General features: G+C 31.8%; 2 protein-coding genes across 2 annotated transcripts; both read left to right on the top strand.

Moving 5' to 3' along the window:
• The first annotated feature begins 3,811 nt into the window (after nucleotides 1-3,811).
• Nucleotides 3,812-7,824, top strand: LOC114924072 (endochitinase). The gene is made up of 3 exons (XM_029297575.2): nucleotides 3,812-4,297; nucleotides 6,310-6,463; nucleotides 7,184-7,824. The coding sequence occupies exons 1-3, from the start codon at nucleotides 3,823-3,825 to the stop codon at nucleotides 7,551-7,553; spliced, it is 999 nt and encodes a 332-aa protein (XP_029153408.1). The 5' UTR covers nucleotides 3,812-3,822; the 3' UTR covers nucleotides 7,554-7,824.
• Nucleotides 7,825-9,518: 1,694 nt separating this feature from the next.
• LOC112797069 (endochitinase-like) lies at nucleotides 9,519-11,622 on the top strand. Its single transcript, XM_072237662.1, has 3 exons — nucleotides 9,519-10,027; nucleotides 10,782-10,935; nucleotides 11,109-11,622. The coding sequence occupies exons 1-3, from the start codon at nucleotides 9,574-9,576 to the stop codon at nucleotides 11,113-11,115; spliced, it is 615 nt and encodes a 204-aa protein (XP_072093763.1). The 5' UTR covers nucleotides 9,519-9,573; the 3' UTR covers nucleotides 11,116-11,622.
• The last annotated feature ends 4,268 nt before the right edge of the window (nucleotides 11,623-15,890 follow it).

Genomic DNA, 15,890 nt, shown 5'->3' with positions numbered 1-15,890 from the left:
CATGCATGGCATCCGAACTCTCATACACATTCCAAACACCGATGGCGTTCTTAAAATGGGTTCCTACGATCTCATCAGTGAAAACTGGGCTCTCCTTCAACAAACCAATTTCCTCTTTGGATCGCAACATTAGCAACTCAATGCATTACTGCGTCATTTTTAGTCTGAGAAGTTAGAGAGTCTTAGATGAGGGCAGAGGCAGAGAGGTTCTGACGGTGAGAGAGAGAGGTCTGTGTGTGTGGTTATTGGAGGTGGGTAGATTAATGTGAGAGAGAAGAGGAAGATTTTTATAAGTTTTAATTATGTTTATTTAATCAATTTTAAATTTTTTAAATTTTAAATTTAAAAAATTTAAAATTAATTATTAATATAATTTATAATTAATTAAATTGTCCATTCTTGACTTATTAGGAATTGGTTTCATATACTTTTTCTTTTATTTTTTGTTCTTTTTTATAGGACTTTCCTTGAATAAATGACCATTTGTACCCATGAGAGATGAAAACGCTGACATTTATACCCATGAAAGCTCAAAACTAATCTTGTACCCATGATAGATGCTGTCCGTGTGACAAAAGTGCCCTGACTTGGATCTGAGCTTGGTTCGTGGGTTTCCGAACTTACGTGGCACTCCCAAACCCCCCAAATCTGAGCCAACCATTCACCATCATCATCTTCATCTTCTTCACCATCACCATCACGATAACCTCCATAACCTCCATCATCATCACCTCAGCACCGCCACAGCCACCTCCCTTCACCACAACCTCCGGTAACAACCCACACCACTGTACCCCTTTCTCTTTTTCCTCCCCTCTTCTCACCTCCGCTGAGCCCAGAAACCACAGTGGCAGCTCCTCCTCTCCACCAAAGCCCAGAGCAGTGATAAACCCCATTTGTAGGACTTATCTTATGCTTGATTTAGGGGATTTTATAACCTTTTACCCACATTTATTCAATGAAATAGCATGGTTTTGTATATTCTCCTTTAATTGTGCTTAAGAGTGAAAACATGCTTTTTAGGTCTTAAAATAGATAAATGTAATTTACCTTGATTCCATTAGATGCCTTGATATGTTTGTTAAGTGATTTCAGATTTAGGAGGCAAAGATTGGATTAAGGGAATGAAGAAAAAGCATGTAAAGTTGGAGAACTAATGAAGAAATGAAAGAATCGGAAAGCTGTCAAGCCGACCTCTTCGCACTTAATTGATCATAACTTGAGCTACAGAGGTCCAAATGATGCGGTTTCAGTTGGGTTGGAAAGATAACATCTGGGGCTTCGAAATGATATAAAATTTTCTATAGTTGCATCGCGCATAGGGGCGCGCACGCGCACGGTACGCGGACGCGCCGATGGTGACACATGACCCACTTAATGCAACACGTGGCCAGCGATTTTTGAAGCTTTGTGGGCCCAATCCAACTCATTTCTGATGCTAATTAAGCCAAGGATTGAAGGGGAATTAACATACTTTTCATACTTTTAATCATTAGTCATAGTTTAGTTTTAGAAGTAGTTAGAGTTAGAGAGAGAAGCTCTCACTTCTCTCTAGAATTAGGATTAGGAATTAGGGTTAGATTAGGATCTCATAGTTCTACGTTTAATTCAAGTCTCCTTCTACTTCTACCTTCAATTGATGATTGCTACACTTTGGTTCTTCTTTCTATCCCTATCATCTTATTGTAATTTCTCTTATTTTGTTTCTAGGTTTTGTAATTGAGATATTTTTGTTCTTTTGTTTTCTTTTAATAATGCAATTTGAGATAATTCATGTGATTGTGATGTTGTTGATTGTTGTTTTGTTAATTCTTTGTAATTGTTAGTTGTTGATTCCTTTTATTCTTACAAATAAAAATGCTTTCTTTCATTATCCTCCAAGTGTTTGATGAAATGCTTGAGAGGATGTTAGAGTAGAATTTTATGTTCTTGGCTTGAGAAGGTGACTTAGGATTTCTTGAGTCACTAGTGTCCAATTGATTGATAGTTGATAGCCATTAACTCTAGCCTTCATTAATCCAATTAGTGGAAAGCTAGGATTTATGGACTAGGATTGATATAACTCACTTGACTTTCCTTTGTTAATTGATTTAAGGATGACTAAGTGGGATTAATCCTTGCAACTACCATACTTGTGGCTAGTGATAATGATGAAGACCCTTGACAACCAAACCTTGCCAAGACCATTTTGTTAATAAAGTTTTCTTACCATTTACTATTCATATTTCTCATCCAAAACCCCAAAATAAACAAGGCCGTAACCAATAACAAGAACACTACCCTGCAAGTCCTTTGAGAGACGACTCGAGGTTTAAATACTTCGGTTTATAGATTTTAGGGGTTTGTACTTGTGACAAAAAATTTTTTGTATGAAAGGATTATTGTTGGTTTAGAGACTATAATTTACAACGAGATTTCATTAGTGAAATTCTAAACCGTCAAAAATCCAATCATCAAGCGGCAGCGGCCATCTTCTCCATTCCTGGGTCTCCTCTCGTTTGCCACCAAACAGCCGCGACACCCAACCTTCTCCGCAGCATCCTTACGGCGTTTCAACCCGTCACCACTCCCCTGTCCGAACCCTAGCTCCGTGAACCATCACCGTCAGCCTCTACGAGCCATCGCAACCCTCTTCCCTATTCTCCCCTTTGTGTGTTCTCTGTCTTCCTCAGTCACACCAACGAACCGGCCACCTTCTCCTCCCTCTCTCTCACTGGCCGAACCGCCGCGCCGTCGACGAGCCACAACGACACCGACGATGAGCTCCTTTCCCCCTTTATTCTTCCTTCTCTGTCATCGCGAACCAGCCTAGCACCGTCGCGATTCTAGAACAGGGTGCAGCCCCTGCGTTTTCCCCTCTGTTTTCTCCTGTGTCTTCCATCCCCTGCGTTTTCCCCTGAGTTCTGTTTCTTTCATTGTATTGCTTTTAGTTCATTTTGCTTAATTTGGTTAGTTAGAAATGCATGTTAGTGGATTTAGGTTTGTTTTGTTTCATGCTGTTGTTTAAAAATTTTACTGTTTTGATTTATACCGCTGTTTGAAAATTTTGCTGTTTTGATTCATGCTGCTGTTTGAAAATTTTGGCTTGTCTGATGCTGCTGGGAGCTTTGGGGGAGGTAGGGTTCGGACAGGGGAGTGGTGATGGGTTGGAACGCCGTAAGGACCCTGCGGAGAAGGTTGGGTGTCGCGGCTGTTTGGTGGAGAGGAGGAGCTGGCGCTGTGGTTTTTGGACTCAGCGGAGGTGAGAAGAGGGGAAGAAGAAGAGAAAGGGGCGCGGCGGTGTGGGTTGTCGCCGGAGGTTGTGGTGAAGGGAGGTGGCTGTGGCGGTGCTGAGGTGATGGTGATGGAGGTTATGGTGGCTGGGAAGAGACAGTGATGGATGGGGATGATGGTGAAGAAGATAAAGATGATGATGGTGAATGGTTGGCTTAGATATGGGTTGGGGGAGGGGGTGGGAGTGCCACGTAGGTTTGGAAACGCATGAACCAAGCTCAGATCCAAGCCAGGGTATTTTTATCACACGGACAACATCTATCATGGGTACAAGATTAGTTTCGAACTTTCATGAATACAAATGTCAGCGTTTTTATCTCTCTCATAGGTACAAATGGTCATTTATTCGACTTTCCTTTCGTTGAAAATTGATCTCCTTAGTAACATACTAGTAGAAATTGAGCAATCAATCAATGAAATTGCATTGTAGTGTTAGCTGCCAACTTTGAAAATCAACAAATATCTAGTCTCTCATCATACTACATCTATAAATACTGAACCATGCATCAATCACAATACATTAAACCTCTCTTTAAAACAAAAAAAATAATGGGAAATACCAAATTACCTTATTTTATGCTAAGCCTCTTAATATTATTGCATGGTGCAAAAGCAGAACAATGTGGTAGACAAGCAAATGGAGCATTATGCCCAAACAGTTTATGCTGTAGCCAATGGGGTTGGTGTGGTACCACAGACCCTTATTGTGGTTCTGGTTGCCAAAGCCAATGCAAAGGTTCAACACCTTCAAATCCGTCACCACCACCTCCGCCACCAACACCTATTGGTGGTGGTGGTGGCGGCAGTGGCGGCGGCGATGTTGCTAATATACTTACTTCTTCTATGTTTGATCAGATGCTTAAGCACCGGAATGATCCTAGCTGTCCAGGGAAAGGATTCTATACCTATGATGCCTTCATTGCCGCTGCTCGCACTTCCGCTGGTTTTGGCACCACCGGTGACGACGCCACCCGCAAGAGGGAGATTGCTGCTTTCTTGGGTCAAACTTCTCATGAAACCACAGGTATATATGAATTTTTAGAATTATCTAAAAATAAAACTAGGTAATACTTTTAGAATAAATCATTAAATCAACTTTCCTAGCAGACATTAAAAAAATATTATTGGTTTAAATTTAATGAGTGGAGTAAATTTCTAAAAGACCTCCAAATAATAAGTTTTTAATAAATTTTTATTATAAGACAATTAAATTTGTAAAAATATCATTACAAGGTAAATTAGTCTTTTTTTTTTTAAGCTAAGCGACGAACTTTTTTAGACTAATAAAATTTATTTGAGACTAAAATATTATGAATATCATTCTTATTAATTTTTATTAGAGCTAAAGTTTAGCATTAATAAGATACATTTTTTTTCTGCAGAAGGTCATGAATTTGGATCCTTGTCTAAAATAAAAAAAAATTGATAAAATAATAATAAAATAAATAGTTAATTATCATTAATTTTATAATTTTTATAAAATATGTATTTTATTATATTAATTTAAGAGTAATTAACTCCTTACTTTATCACTTTACTCATTTTTTTATTTTAGGAGATTTTGATCCAAATGTCATAGTATATTTGATCATTAGTATTACTATATATCGATGATTGATAGATAGTGGCACTAATAATCATATATACAATGTAAAATGACTCTTAAAATAATAAAAATTTGCTAGAGACCAAAGTGTTATAACCGTCATCCTTTTAAGTTTTCAATAGACTTAGCTTAGCATTGAGAAGATACATTAACTTTCACAAAAATGCCACAATTTTGTTACCTTTTCTTAAAGCAAAACGAGTATATGAATTTATTGATGATTGATATATGGTGGGACTAATAATCGTAGATACAATTAGGGATGACATCTAGAATAATAAAAATTTGTTGGATACCAAACAATCGAGTGTCATGCTTTTAAGTTTTCAATAGACTTAAAACTTAACATTATTGATATGATACATTAACTTATATAGAACTGTTACATCTTGTTATCTTTTCATTATATTAATCATTGATATATGGTAACACTAATGATCAAATATACTATCAAACACTACTTCTAGAATAATAAAAATGTGTTGGATGTCAAAGCGTCACTAGTGTTATAGTAGCGTTTGTTTTGAGGTATTGGGAGGGAGATTGAAAGACTGAAACTTAATATTATATTTATTGATCCAGATATTGATACTAAAATTTCAATATCTATTCTTAAAATTCCAGTATTTCATTATCTCAAAAAAGTGAAGACGCAGGGGACTAAAATTTTTGGAAACGGAGGCCAAAACTTTGATAATATTTTATACCTAAAATACTCCTATCTCAATTAATTAATTTCAACAGTACCTTTTGTACAAATTAAATTAGAATTTCATTCTTATTTCAGTATTTATCTCCCACTTTACACCAAACACAATACTGAAACTTATTTTAATTTTTGACTCTTAGTTTAAATCTCTCAATTATCTTTCTTCCAAATGCTACGTATTAAGTTTTCAATAGATCAGACTTAAAGCTTAGCATTCATAGGATACATTAATTTTTATAGAGAAATGCCATAATCTAGTTATCTTTTCTTGAAGCAAACGGAGTATGTGAATTTATTAATGATCGATATACGGTGACACTAATAATCATAATAGTAATGTTAGAAAGACAAAAAAAAAATTAAAATTTATCTTATTTAATATTCATTAATTGTCAACAATTAATAAATATTAAATAAGATAAATTTTTATTGTTTTTGACTAATTTTTTTATTATTAAATATTTCCGTAATCCTAAATATAATTAAAGACGACTTTTAGAACAATAAAAATTTATTGAGGACTGAAATATGTAGTGTCATCCTTATAAATTCTTAATAAACTTAAAGCTTAGCATTAATAGATACCTCGGCTTTTATAGAAATAACACGATCTTGTTACCTTTTCTTGAAGCAAGAAGCAATATATGTATTTATTAATGGTTGATAGATGGTGGCACTAATATTCACACATACTAGCTTGTTTTGACATTTCTATATATAGGAGGGTGGCCAAGTGCACCTGATGGGCCATATGCATGGGGATATTGCTTTCTTAGCGAAGTTGGCGCCACAGCAGATTATTGTGTTGCCTCCGACGAGTGGCCTTGTTCTCCCGGTAAAAAATATTATGGAAGAGGACCAATCCAAATCTCTTAGTAAGTCATCAATTCAAATATAGTTCCTATAGAATTAAGATGGAAAGATATATGTAGTTATATTTATGTATAGTTGATAGCTAAAAATGATCATTACATGATAATATAACTAAATATATCTAAAAAATTTTAATTATCAAACTCTATATGAAAATAACTACATATATATTTTTATGTTAAAATTATTTATTATTAGCATGGTTTTGAGAATCAGACTAAATTGATCAATTTAATTTGGTTAACCGAAAATCGATCACTAAACCAATTTAGTTTAAAATAAAATCTATTTTATAATGAATCGGTCAAAAATTAAAAAAAAAATTGGTAACAAAAATCGATTAATAGATCAATTGAACCAGTATAATTTTTTAATAATTAATTAATTTAAAATAATAAATAACAAAAAAATTAATTTTAAATTACGCATTTTAATATATAATTTTATTATATCCGACACAATTTTAGTTGAATTTTAGTTAAATTTTTGAATGATTAAACTTTTGAATTATTAAATTAAATCTTTTTAATTCTATCAATTTGGTTTCTAGGACCTTTTAATGTGAAACAAGCTAAATTTTTTTTATATAATTAAGAAGGTTAAAGTAGATATTTGATAGAGAAATTAAAGAAAATAGTATTTTTCTCAACTCCTCAAAATTTTAGGGTATGACTTTTTTATGTAGCATGAATTGATTGAATAATGTTGATATTTTCTTACAGCAATTACAACTATGGTCCAGCGGGTAAAGCTATAGGAGTTGATCTTCTTAACAATCCTGATCTTGTAGCCACAAATCCAACCGTGTCATTCCTAACAGCATTATGGTTTTGGATGACACCGCAAGGGAGTAAACCATCCTGTCATGATGTCATCACCGGAAAATGGACGCCGTCTGATGCTGACAAGTTGGCCGGCCGAGTTCCCGGTTTTGGTGTGATCACTAACATAATCAATGGTGGAATTGAATGCGGGCACGGGTCGGATTCTCGGGTCCAAGATCGGATCGGTTTCTATCAAAGGTATTGTCAGATGTTGGGAGTGAGCCCTGGAGACAACTTGGATTGTGGCAACCAACGGTCATTTGCTTAGGCAAATTGCAATAGGCTAAGGGATGTTGTAAAATAGGTAGAAGTTTAGGTCCTACAGTCAACTTTACGTAAAGTTGAAAATTAAGAGTCGTTAGATGAAAATTTAGTCAAATTAGTTAAATTATTTAATCGCTCTCAGCTATCAATTTCAGAAGTTGACTGCACTTGAATTTTCACGTATAAAATAAAAAAATTATTATAGTAATCCTAATAAGTGTAAGAATAAACTAAGTTTCTTGCTAAAGAAGAAATATACCTTATGGTTATAATAATATAATTCTTTTTTTTTTCTTCTTAGTTTTTCCCCAGCTTTTTAATTTGAATATGGAAGGAAAATGAGGTGTTGGACTCGCATATGGGGAGGAGAGGTACTTCACCTCATTGTGGGATCAGAAGAACCAGAACATGGACCCTGCGAGATGTGTTCCTGAAAACGGATGGTCCGAATTGTGTTTTGCTCAATAAATTTAGCCAAAACAAGCAAAACGGAAGATTCGAATTGCGTGTTTCAGATTTCAAATTCCATCAGCTACAAATCGGACCATGCGATTTGTGAAGCAAAACTTTATTTTCAAAAAACTCGCATGATCCGAGTTATTCTACCTTTGGCTCAGAAAAGTCTATCCTACATTTTTATCTTGTACGCCATAACTTTACATTTAGAAATAGCACACTCAAACCCTTTCATATCCATAAAATTGAGCCTTTTTTCCCACCTCCAGCCCCATTTACCACTAAATTAATTAGTGGAAACAATTTTGTGCTAATAACCTAGTCAAGTCAACTGTGATAAATATCTCATATATAATAAAATATGGAAAACAAAGAAAAAGAATTATCCAAAGTAGATGGTGCATTTACTTTGAAAGCAATTGGTCATTCATCAGTGTCAGTGGTCCGGAATTATTGCAAGTCCATATTGAAGTTTTTTAAAAAGATATATTTAATTATTACCCAAAAAAAATACAAAACTTACCTTTCGATGGATATATTTAATTATTAGTAAAAATTGATCAAGCCTATTTAAATTTGATCCTAATTAGTCATCCAAAAAAAAATTGACCGCAATTTATGTGTGTGTGTTTTTTCTCGTCTCTAATTCTAAATATATGTTATTTGTTTTTAGTATATTTTTATCTAATAAATTTTATGGTGATAATTGTTATAGTGAATATAGTGACTATGAAAACATTGCAGTTAAAATTAAGGTACACTTTTTTATTATTTAGTAATACTTTTTAATTTAATCATATTTTTTATTTTATTTTTAAAAAATAATGTTGTCAAATAGCAAAAAAAAATCCAATTTTAGCTATAATGTTTAAATATTGTAAAAGTTTATTCATATTTACTATAATTATCTTAATGATAGCTATCATAGAATTCAGCTTTGTATAAATGTCTTATTACAACCAATTATTAAACATAATTATAAGGTTTTTTTTAGATAGTTCAGTACAAATTCAATTCAAACAGAAAAAAACAAACCAAATTGAGAAAACATTCTAACTACAACATTATTGTCATCAAGAATAGTATATCCCAAGTCTATGATAATCAGAACCTCATACAAGTATATTTCGTTGATATTTTTAGAGATTGATACCATTAATAAGGATGTTGACGTGGTAACTATAAATAATCTGTTTTATTTTTTAGGGGAATACTAGGGGGACAATGATTTTATTGAACAACATGAACAACCACCAATCAAATAAAAACACACTACACCTCCAAATTAACCTTCTAAATTTTAATATTAAAATAACCATCCATACACTAGTAAAATGAATATCCGATATATTTATTGTTTATATTGTTTAATATTTTCATTGTTCATCTATACTTTTCCTTTTTTTTATATACTACTAGAAATTGGGCAACCAATGAAAGTGCATTGTAGTGTTAGCCGCCAACTTTGAAAATCAACAAATATCTAGTCTCTCATCATACTACATCTATAAATACTGAACCATGCATCAATCACAATACATTAAACCTCTCTTTAAAACAAGAAAATAATGGGAAACACCAAATTACCTTATTTTATGCTAAGCCTCTTAATATTATTGCATGGTGCAAAAGCAGAACAATGTGGTAAACAAGCAAATGGAGCATTATGCCCAAACAGTTTATGTTGTAGCCAATTTGGTTGGTGTGGTACCACAGACCCTTATTGTTTAGCTGGTTGCCAAAGCCAATGCAAAGGTTCAACACCAACACCTTCAACTCCGACACCAACACCTAGTGGTGGTGGCAGCGGCGGCGATGTTGCAAACATAATTACTTCTTCCGTGTTTGATCAAATGCTTAAGTACCGGAATGATCCAAGGTGTAAGGGGAATGGATTCTACTCCTATGATGCCTTCATTGCCGCCGCTCGCTCTTTCGGTGGTTTTGGCACCACCGGTGATGATGCCACCCGCAAGAGGGAGATTGCTGCTTTCTTGGCTCAAACTTCTCATGAAACCACAGGTATATATAGCCCAAGAACTTCAACTGTGAATTTTTGGAAATCATTTTAATCATTTTATCCAAACACAAAATTAGGTTATATTTTTAGAATGGTGAAAATTCAAGTAAGTGCAGTTGATAACTGAAAGTTATTAGATAAAAATTTAATCAAATCATTCAAATTATTTAATAGTTCTCATTTATCAACTTCACATGTCCGCACCAGAGTTTCTACCTTTTAGAAAAAGGTCATGAAATCAACTTTCCTAACGGACATTAAGAAGATATTATTGGCTTTAATTTAACTATTGGATTAGTAACTTAAATTGGTCTTTATTACCTTACAAAATTTTCGAGAATTACTCACTTCGAATTAATTGATTTCGTTGTTGTTTTCAGTAAAATTTTTAATATTTGTTACATAAGTAAAATTAAAAAAAACTTTTTTATAATACAAATATACAATTATATCATATACACACAAAAAATCATCATACAATAATTAATCTCTTTTAAAATGATAGAATGAAGTAAAAGTAATTCTCAAAAATTTGTTAAGTAATAAAAATTTATTGAGAACTAAAATATCTAATTTAAAATTCGTCATTTGAATGTTTACTCTAATAACCAATGTCAAGCAATTAAGTTTTCAGTAGACTTAAAAGCTTAGCACGGATAAGATACATTAATTTTTAACAGAAATGTCACAATCTGGTTACCTTTTGTTGAAGCAAAGGTGGCATTAATAATGACACATACAATAATGTTTATGTAGGAGGGTGGTCAAGTGCACCTGATGGGCCATATGCGTGGGGTTATTGCTTTCTCAGTGAAATTGGCGCCACAGCAGATTACTGTGTTGCCTCCCAACAGTGGCCTTGCTCTCCCGGTAAAAAATATTATGGCAGAGGACCAATCCAAATCTCTTAGTAAGTCCCCAATTCAAATATAAATATGTATCATTCCTATATACTTAGTATGCATGAATGAATTGAAACACTTCAATTGCTACACCCTTTATGTATTATACTAGAATGCATCTTAACATTTTTATGTAACAAGAATTGATGGGATAATGTTAATATTATTATTTTTTTTATAGCAATTAAAACTATGGTCCAGCCGGTAAAACTATAGGAATTGATCTATTGAACAATCCTGATCTTGTAACTACAAATCCAACTGTGTCATTCAAAACAGCCATATGGTTTTGGATGACACCACAAGGAAATAAGCCATCAAGTCACGATGTCATCACCGGAAGGTGGACGCCGTCTAATGCTGACAGGTCGGCCGGTCGAGTCCCCGGTTATGGTGTGGTCACTAACATTATCAATGGTGGAATTGAATGTGGACACGGGTCGGATTCTCGGGTCCAAGATCGGATCGGATTCTATCAAAGGTATTGCCAAATGTTGGGAGTGAGCCCTGGAGACAATTTGGATTGTGGCAACCAAAAGTCATTTGCTTAGGGAAATTACTTAGCTTGCTCATGATTTTCAATAAGGAATATGTTGTAATAAGGGGATTATTATAGTGATCCTATGTGTAACAACAATGCAAGTTTCTTGCTAAAGAATAAACAAATTGATGGTTATAATTATATAATTAAATAATTTATTGTGTGTTTATATTATCTTATGTTTTATGAAACAAAAATCATCTATCGCGACAAGAATTAACATTAGCCATGCATCTAAGTTTATTACTTTTTTACGATATATATTTTTTAATCTCAATGATTAATTTATTGCGAATTGAGCTGTATTTAAGAATTTGTTAGCCAATAATAGAGCCCGACGAAAATGCATGGGAGTACTCTTATATATGGAGTAAACCACTAGCACAACTTTTAGGTAGTGTTTGTTTTCGAAGACAGGACATAGAGACATGGACAACACATTTTTAAAAAGTGTTTGGAAGTAGAGACATGAATACTGAACACATTGTTTCCAAGAAAGATTTTAATAATTTTGTGTTCACTTTTTTACCAAGGACAATGATGGACACGGAATTTAGAAGAAGGACACGGATTTTTTTTATGAATTTTTTTTCTTTTTGTGTATAGATATTTTTTATTATTCAACTATTACCTCTCCTTATTTTTCCTAATTTGCGTTGTTCTTGGAAACCTACTTTCTTCTTCATGTTCTTTCTCTATTTATATGTTCTTTTTTTTCAGGTATTCTTTTCTTTTTATAGAATTTTTTATTGGGTTGGATAATTCATTCCTTCTTATCATTCTTACTTCAATATCATTTTAACATTGTATTATATTATTTAATTTGTAATAAAATAATGACAAAAATAATTAGTCTTAAAATTTTTGAAAGATAAATATTATCAAAAGTAAAATTGATCTTTTAAAATACTAAAAAATAATTTATAAGTTGTAATTGATTTTATATAATTTAAAAAAAATCAGTTTTTTGAAAAGAAAAATTAATTTTTAGATAAAAAAATTTGGTTTTCTAAATAAAAATAAATTTTTATGTGCAAAAGCTATTTTTTAATGTAAAAATGAATTCTTTTTTAAAATTGATTTTTTATTTAAAATTAATTTAACTTATTAACCTAAACGAAATTTTTTATTAATCGAACTCATATTTATTTTTTTGTTAATCTTACCTATATGTATTCCTACATATTAATAATAATTTAAAAATAAAATAATTATATTTATAAATTTATTTTAATATATTATTATATAATTTTTTATTAAAATTTTTTGCTCCTTCAAATATTTTTTCTTCAAGTTTTACTCTTATTTTCTATTAAATTAATTTGTACTTAATACAGAAAATTTAGAATCACATGACTATTTTAGTCATTTCATATAATATTTTAATTTTGTTCATGTATATCCAAACATAACACATTACATTAATGTTTTGTACATCGTATCCAAACATAATACATAAATAATAATTTTTAATGTCTTCATCTTATTATCTGTATCTCAGTGTCATGTTCTATTCTATCTTTAAAAATAAACGCTACTAAAGACTTGAATCATTCTACATTCTGTCCTTAATAAAATAAAATAAAAAGAAAAAAAAGGTTGTTGGAAAAATTGGAAAAAGCAACACATCTTCGTCCATTCCTAGTCTTTCGCCCCAGTTACCACTAAATTAGTGGAAACAATTTTATCGCAAGTATGTAGTGAAGTGAAGTCAACTGTGATAAATATCTCGTATATTCCACAAAGAAAAGATGGTGCATTTACTTTGAAAGCAATTGGTCATCAGCGTTAGTGGCTTGGAATTGTTGAAGCTCCACAAATATATATAATATATCAAAACAAAAAAGTACAAAACTTACCTTTTAATGGATATATTTATTTAGTAGTAAAAACTTATCAAGCCTATTTAAATTTTACCCCACTTTATGTGTATAGTGAATATAGCGGTTACGAAAATATAGTAGTTAAAATTAAGGACAAATTATCAAAATAAATCATTTGTATTTTAATTTTATTGAAATACAATATTTAAAAATTACATATGCAAATTCAATTTTCATATTATTATTATAGAAATCGCGATAAGAAATTAGCGGATTAGGAATACACATAAACCGCTAAAAGGTCCAACGATTTACATTCAAACACAATTAAAAAAAAATTGCAACACCCCTCCAGCGATTTAGGTATAGCAGTATGCTTGATTATAATTTTAGCTCTCCATCTTGTTAGTTGTAAACCTGTTCATTCCGAGAAACTTTTGCATTAACCTTTAGCAATTTGTTCATGCATACAGGCTATCTGGTTAGAATGCATGCAAGAAGCAAGTGAAATTATATTTGTTCTCAGTGAATGTACTCTCAAGTTCATAGTTTGATATGCCGTAACTTCTTATGTTTATCGATGTTATACACTTATACCTTCTTGTTTTTGAAATTGTTTCCTACAATTCGTTGAAAGTTGGAATTTTTTATGGACCAAATAAAGTAATGCTTCCGTTGGGATCATTTATCTCACATTGTTTATTCTCGTGTGTGAAAAAGATGTTGATTCCATTAGATGATAGAGGTTGTGATATAGCTAGCTAGCTTCTGAAAGATGAAGTTTTGATGCATATTCAAGGATCAATATGATTTCTTTTTAGCTTTTTTTTTTCAGTTTTTTCAATTTTCAAAGTTTGTGACGAAGAAAAATGCAATCTTGCTGCTAACACAGGTATTAATGGCATCGCATAATCAGTTATCATTCAAAGATTGATTTATTTCATTGAAAAAGAAATTTTTAATAATTCAATTACGGAAAAAGGGACACATATTTTATGATTAATAGTAGTGGTGTTGTTATTATTATTTGAAACACGGATGAACTTTTATGACTTCTTTGCTTTGTTATATAAATAGAAGACATGGAAATATCACTCAAATTTCATCAACAATAGCTTATCATTTATTGATGAATCTTGGATCCATAAGAAAGGTTGCATCAGAGATAGACATGTTCTAAAAGTATAAATCGTTATATCCCTCAGACGATTTATGCATTGTTAGACTTCGTGAAGAAACTGCTGTAGCCGCGGTTTTTTTTTATTGTGTTTGAACGTAAACCGTTATGCTTTTTTAGTGGTTTACATGTATTTCTTATCCGTTGATCTTCTGTCGTAATTTCTATAATAATGTAAAAGTTGCATTTTGTAATCTTTAAAAGTTGTAATTCGGTATAATTAAAATGTAAATGATTTATTTTGATAATTTGCCCTAAAATTAAGATACAATTTTTTTTATTTAGTAATACCTTTTAATTCAATCACATTTTCTATTTTGTTTTGAAGTTAAAAAATATTGTCAAATAGAAAAAAAAATCTAATTTTAGCTACAATCTTTAAATATTGTGAAAGTTATATATTTACTATAATGATCTCAAATAGGTACCATAGAATTCAAGTCGTATAAATGTCTTATTACAATTAATTATTAAACATAATTATAAGATTTTTTTAGATAGTTCAATATAAATTCGATCCAAACAGAGAAAAATAAATCAAAATGAAAAGATATTCTGTCAGATTATTTTCGCACGGTATTATCATCGGCTGAGTTTTTTAAATATTGGGAAAAGGTGTGTGTTTCTCTTTAATATTTTTTTTGGGTGAGTTTAACATTGCTATGGGAGAGAAATGGTTTTTTGTCAGAAGATACAAAACGTTGGAGACGTTTTGTATATGATTTAAATTTTTGTAATAAATAAAATCAAAACGGCACTACCGTTTTGTTAGAATAAATAATTTAAAAAATAAGCATAGCTGAAAACGGCATTGCCGTTTTGTGTAGGAGGCAAAAATTTTTTAATTTAAAAATAGAAAACGGCGGTGCCGTTTTGTATAGAAGCAAATTTTACCGTTAGAAATGATCAAAACGGTGGTGACGTTTAGTACAAGTATGAATAAAAAAATTTAAAATTAGCTATATAAGGCATGCTAGTGTTGTGCGGAAAACATCTTGAATAGAGTAGAAAGTGAATAAAACAAAGTTATTTGTCTTCAAATTTCCAGAAAACTTAGAGTTCTTTCTTCTTTAGCAGTTGAATTTGTTCTTACTTCTTTAGCTGTTCTTCATTCTTTAGCAGTTAAAGTTGTTCTGCATGTTGAGTGAAATAAGTTGTGGGTAAATGTAATAAGTGTATAAAATGGAGAGTTATGTTAGTTTAAAAATATATTTCAATGGTCAGATTTTGTATGATACACATGAAGGTGTGAGTTTTTTGTGTGAGAATCCATGAGTTATTATTGTTCCTTTTTCAATAACATATGAAGGACTTAAGAGTGTACTCTGTCAGAGTGTAGGTCAGCAAGGCCGGAAGAGAGTGACCAATATTTTATATAGGCAGCCTGTGTTAGTATTTGGTGGTTTCGTTCAATTTCAAGTA

This window comes from Arachis hypogaea, chromosome 1 (genome assembly GCF_003086295.3).
Source record: "Arachis hypogaea cultivar Tifrunner chromosome 1, arahy.Tifrunner.gnm2.J5K5, whole genome shotgun sequence".
NCBI lineage: Eukaryota > Viridiplantae > Streptophyta > Magnoliopsida > Fabales > Fabaceae > Arachis > Arachis hypogaea.
The sequence above is the reverse complement of the archived record's forward strand: the minus strand, read 5'-3'. Positions and strand labels throughout refer to the sequence as shown.

What these genes read in the sequence shown, in the direction of transcription:
- LOC112797069 (XM_072237662.1), top strand. Translation starts at nt 9,574, where the DNA reads ATGGGAAACACCAAATTACCTTATTTTATGCTAAGCCTCTTAATATTA. An exon ending in AACTTCTCATGAAACCACAG is followed by an intron (nt 10,028 to 10,781) that starts GTATATATAGCC and finishes ATGTTTATGTAG; the next exon opens with GAGGGTGGTCAAGTGCACCT.
- LOC114924072 (XM_029297575.2), top strand. Translation starts at nt 3,823, where the DNA reads ATGGGAAATACCAAATTACCTTATTTTATGCTAAGCCTCTTAATATTA. An exon ending in AACTTCTCATGAAACCACAG is followed by an intron (nt 4,298 to 6,309) that starts GTATATATGAAT and finishes TTCTATATATAG; the next exon opens with GAGGGTGGCCAAGTGCACCT. An exon ending in GGACCAATCCAAATCTCTTA is followed by an intron (nt 6,464 to 7,183) that starts GTAAGTCATCAA and finishes ATTTTCTTACAG; the next exon opens with CAATTACAACTATGGTCCAG.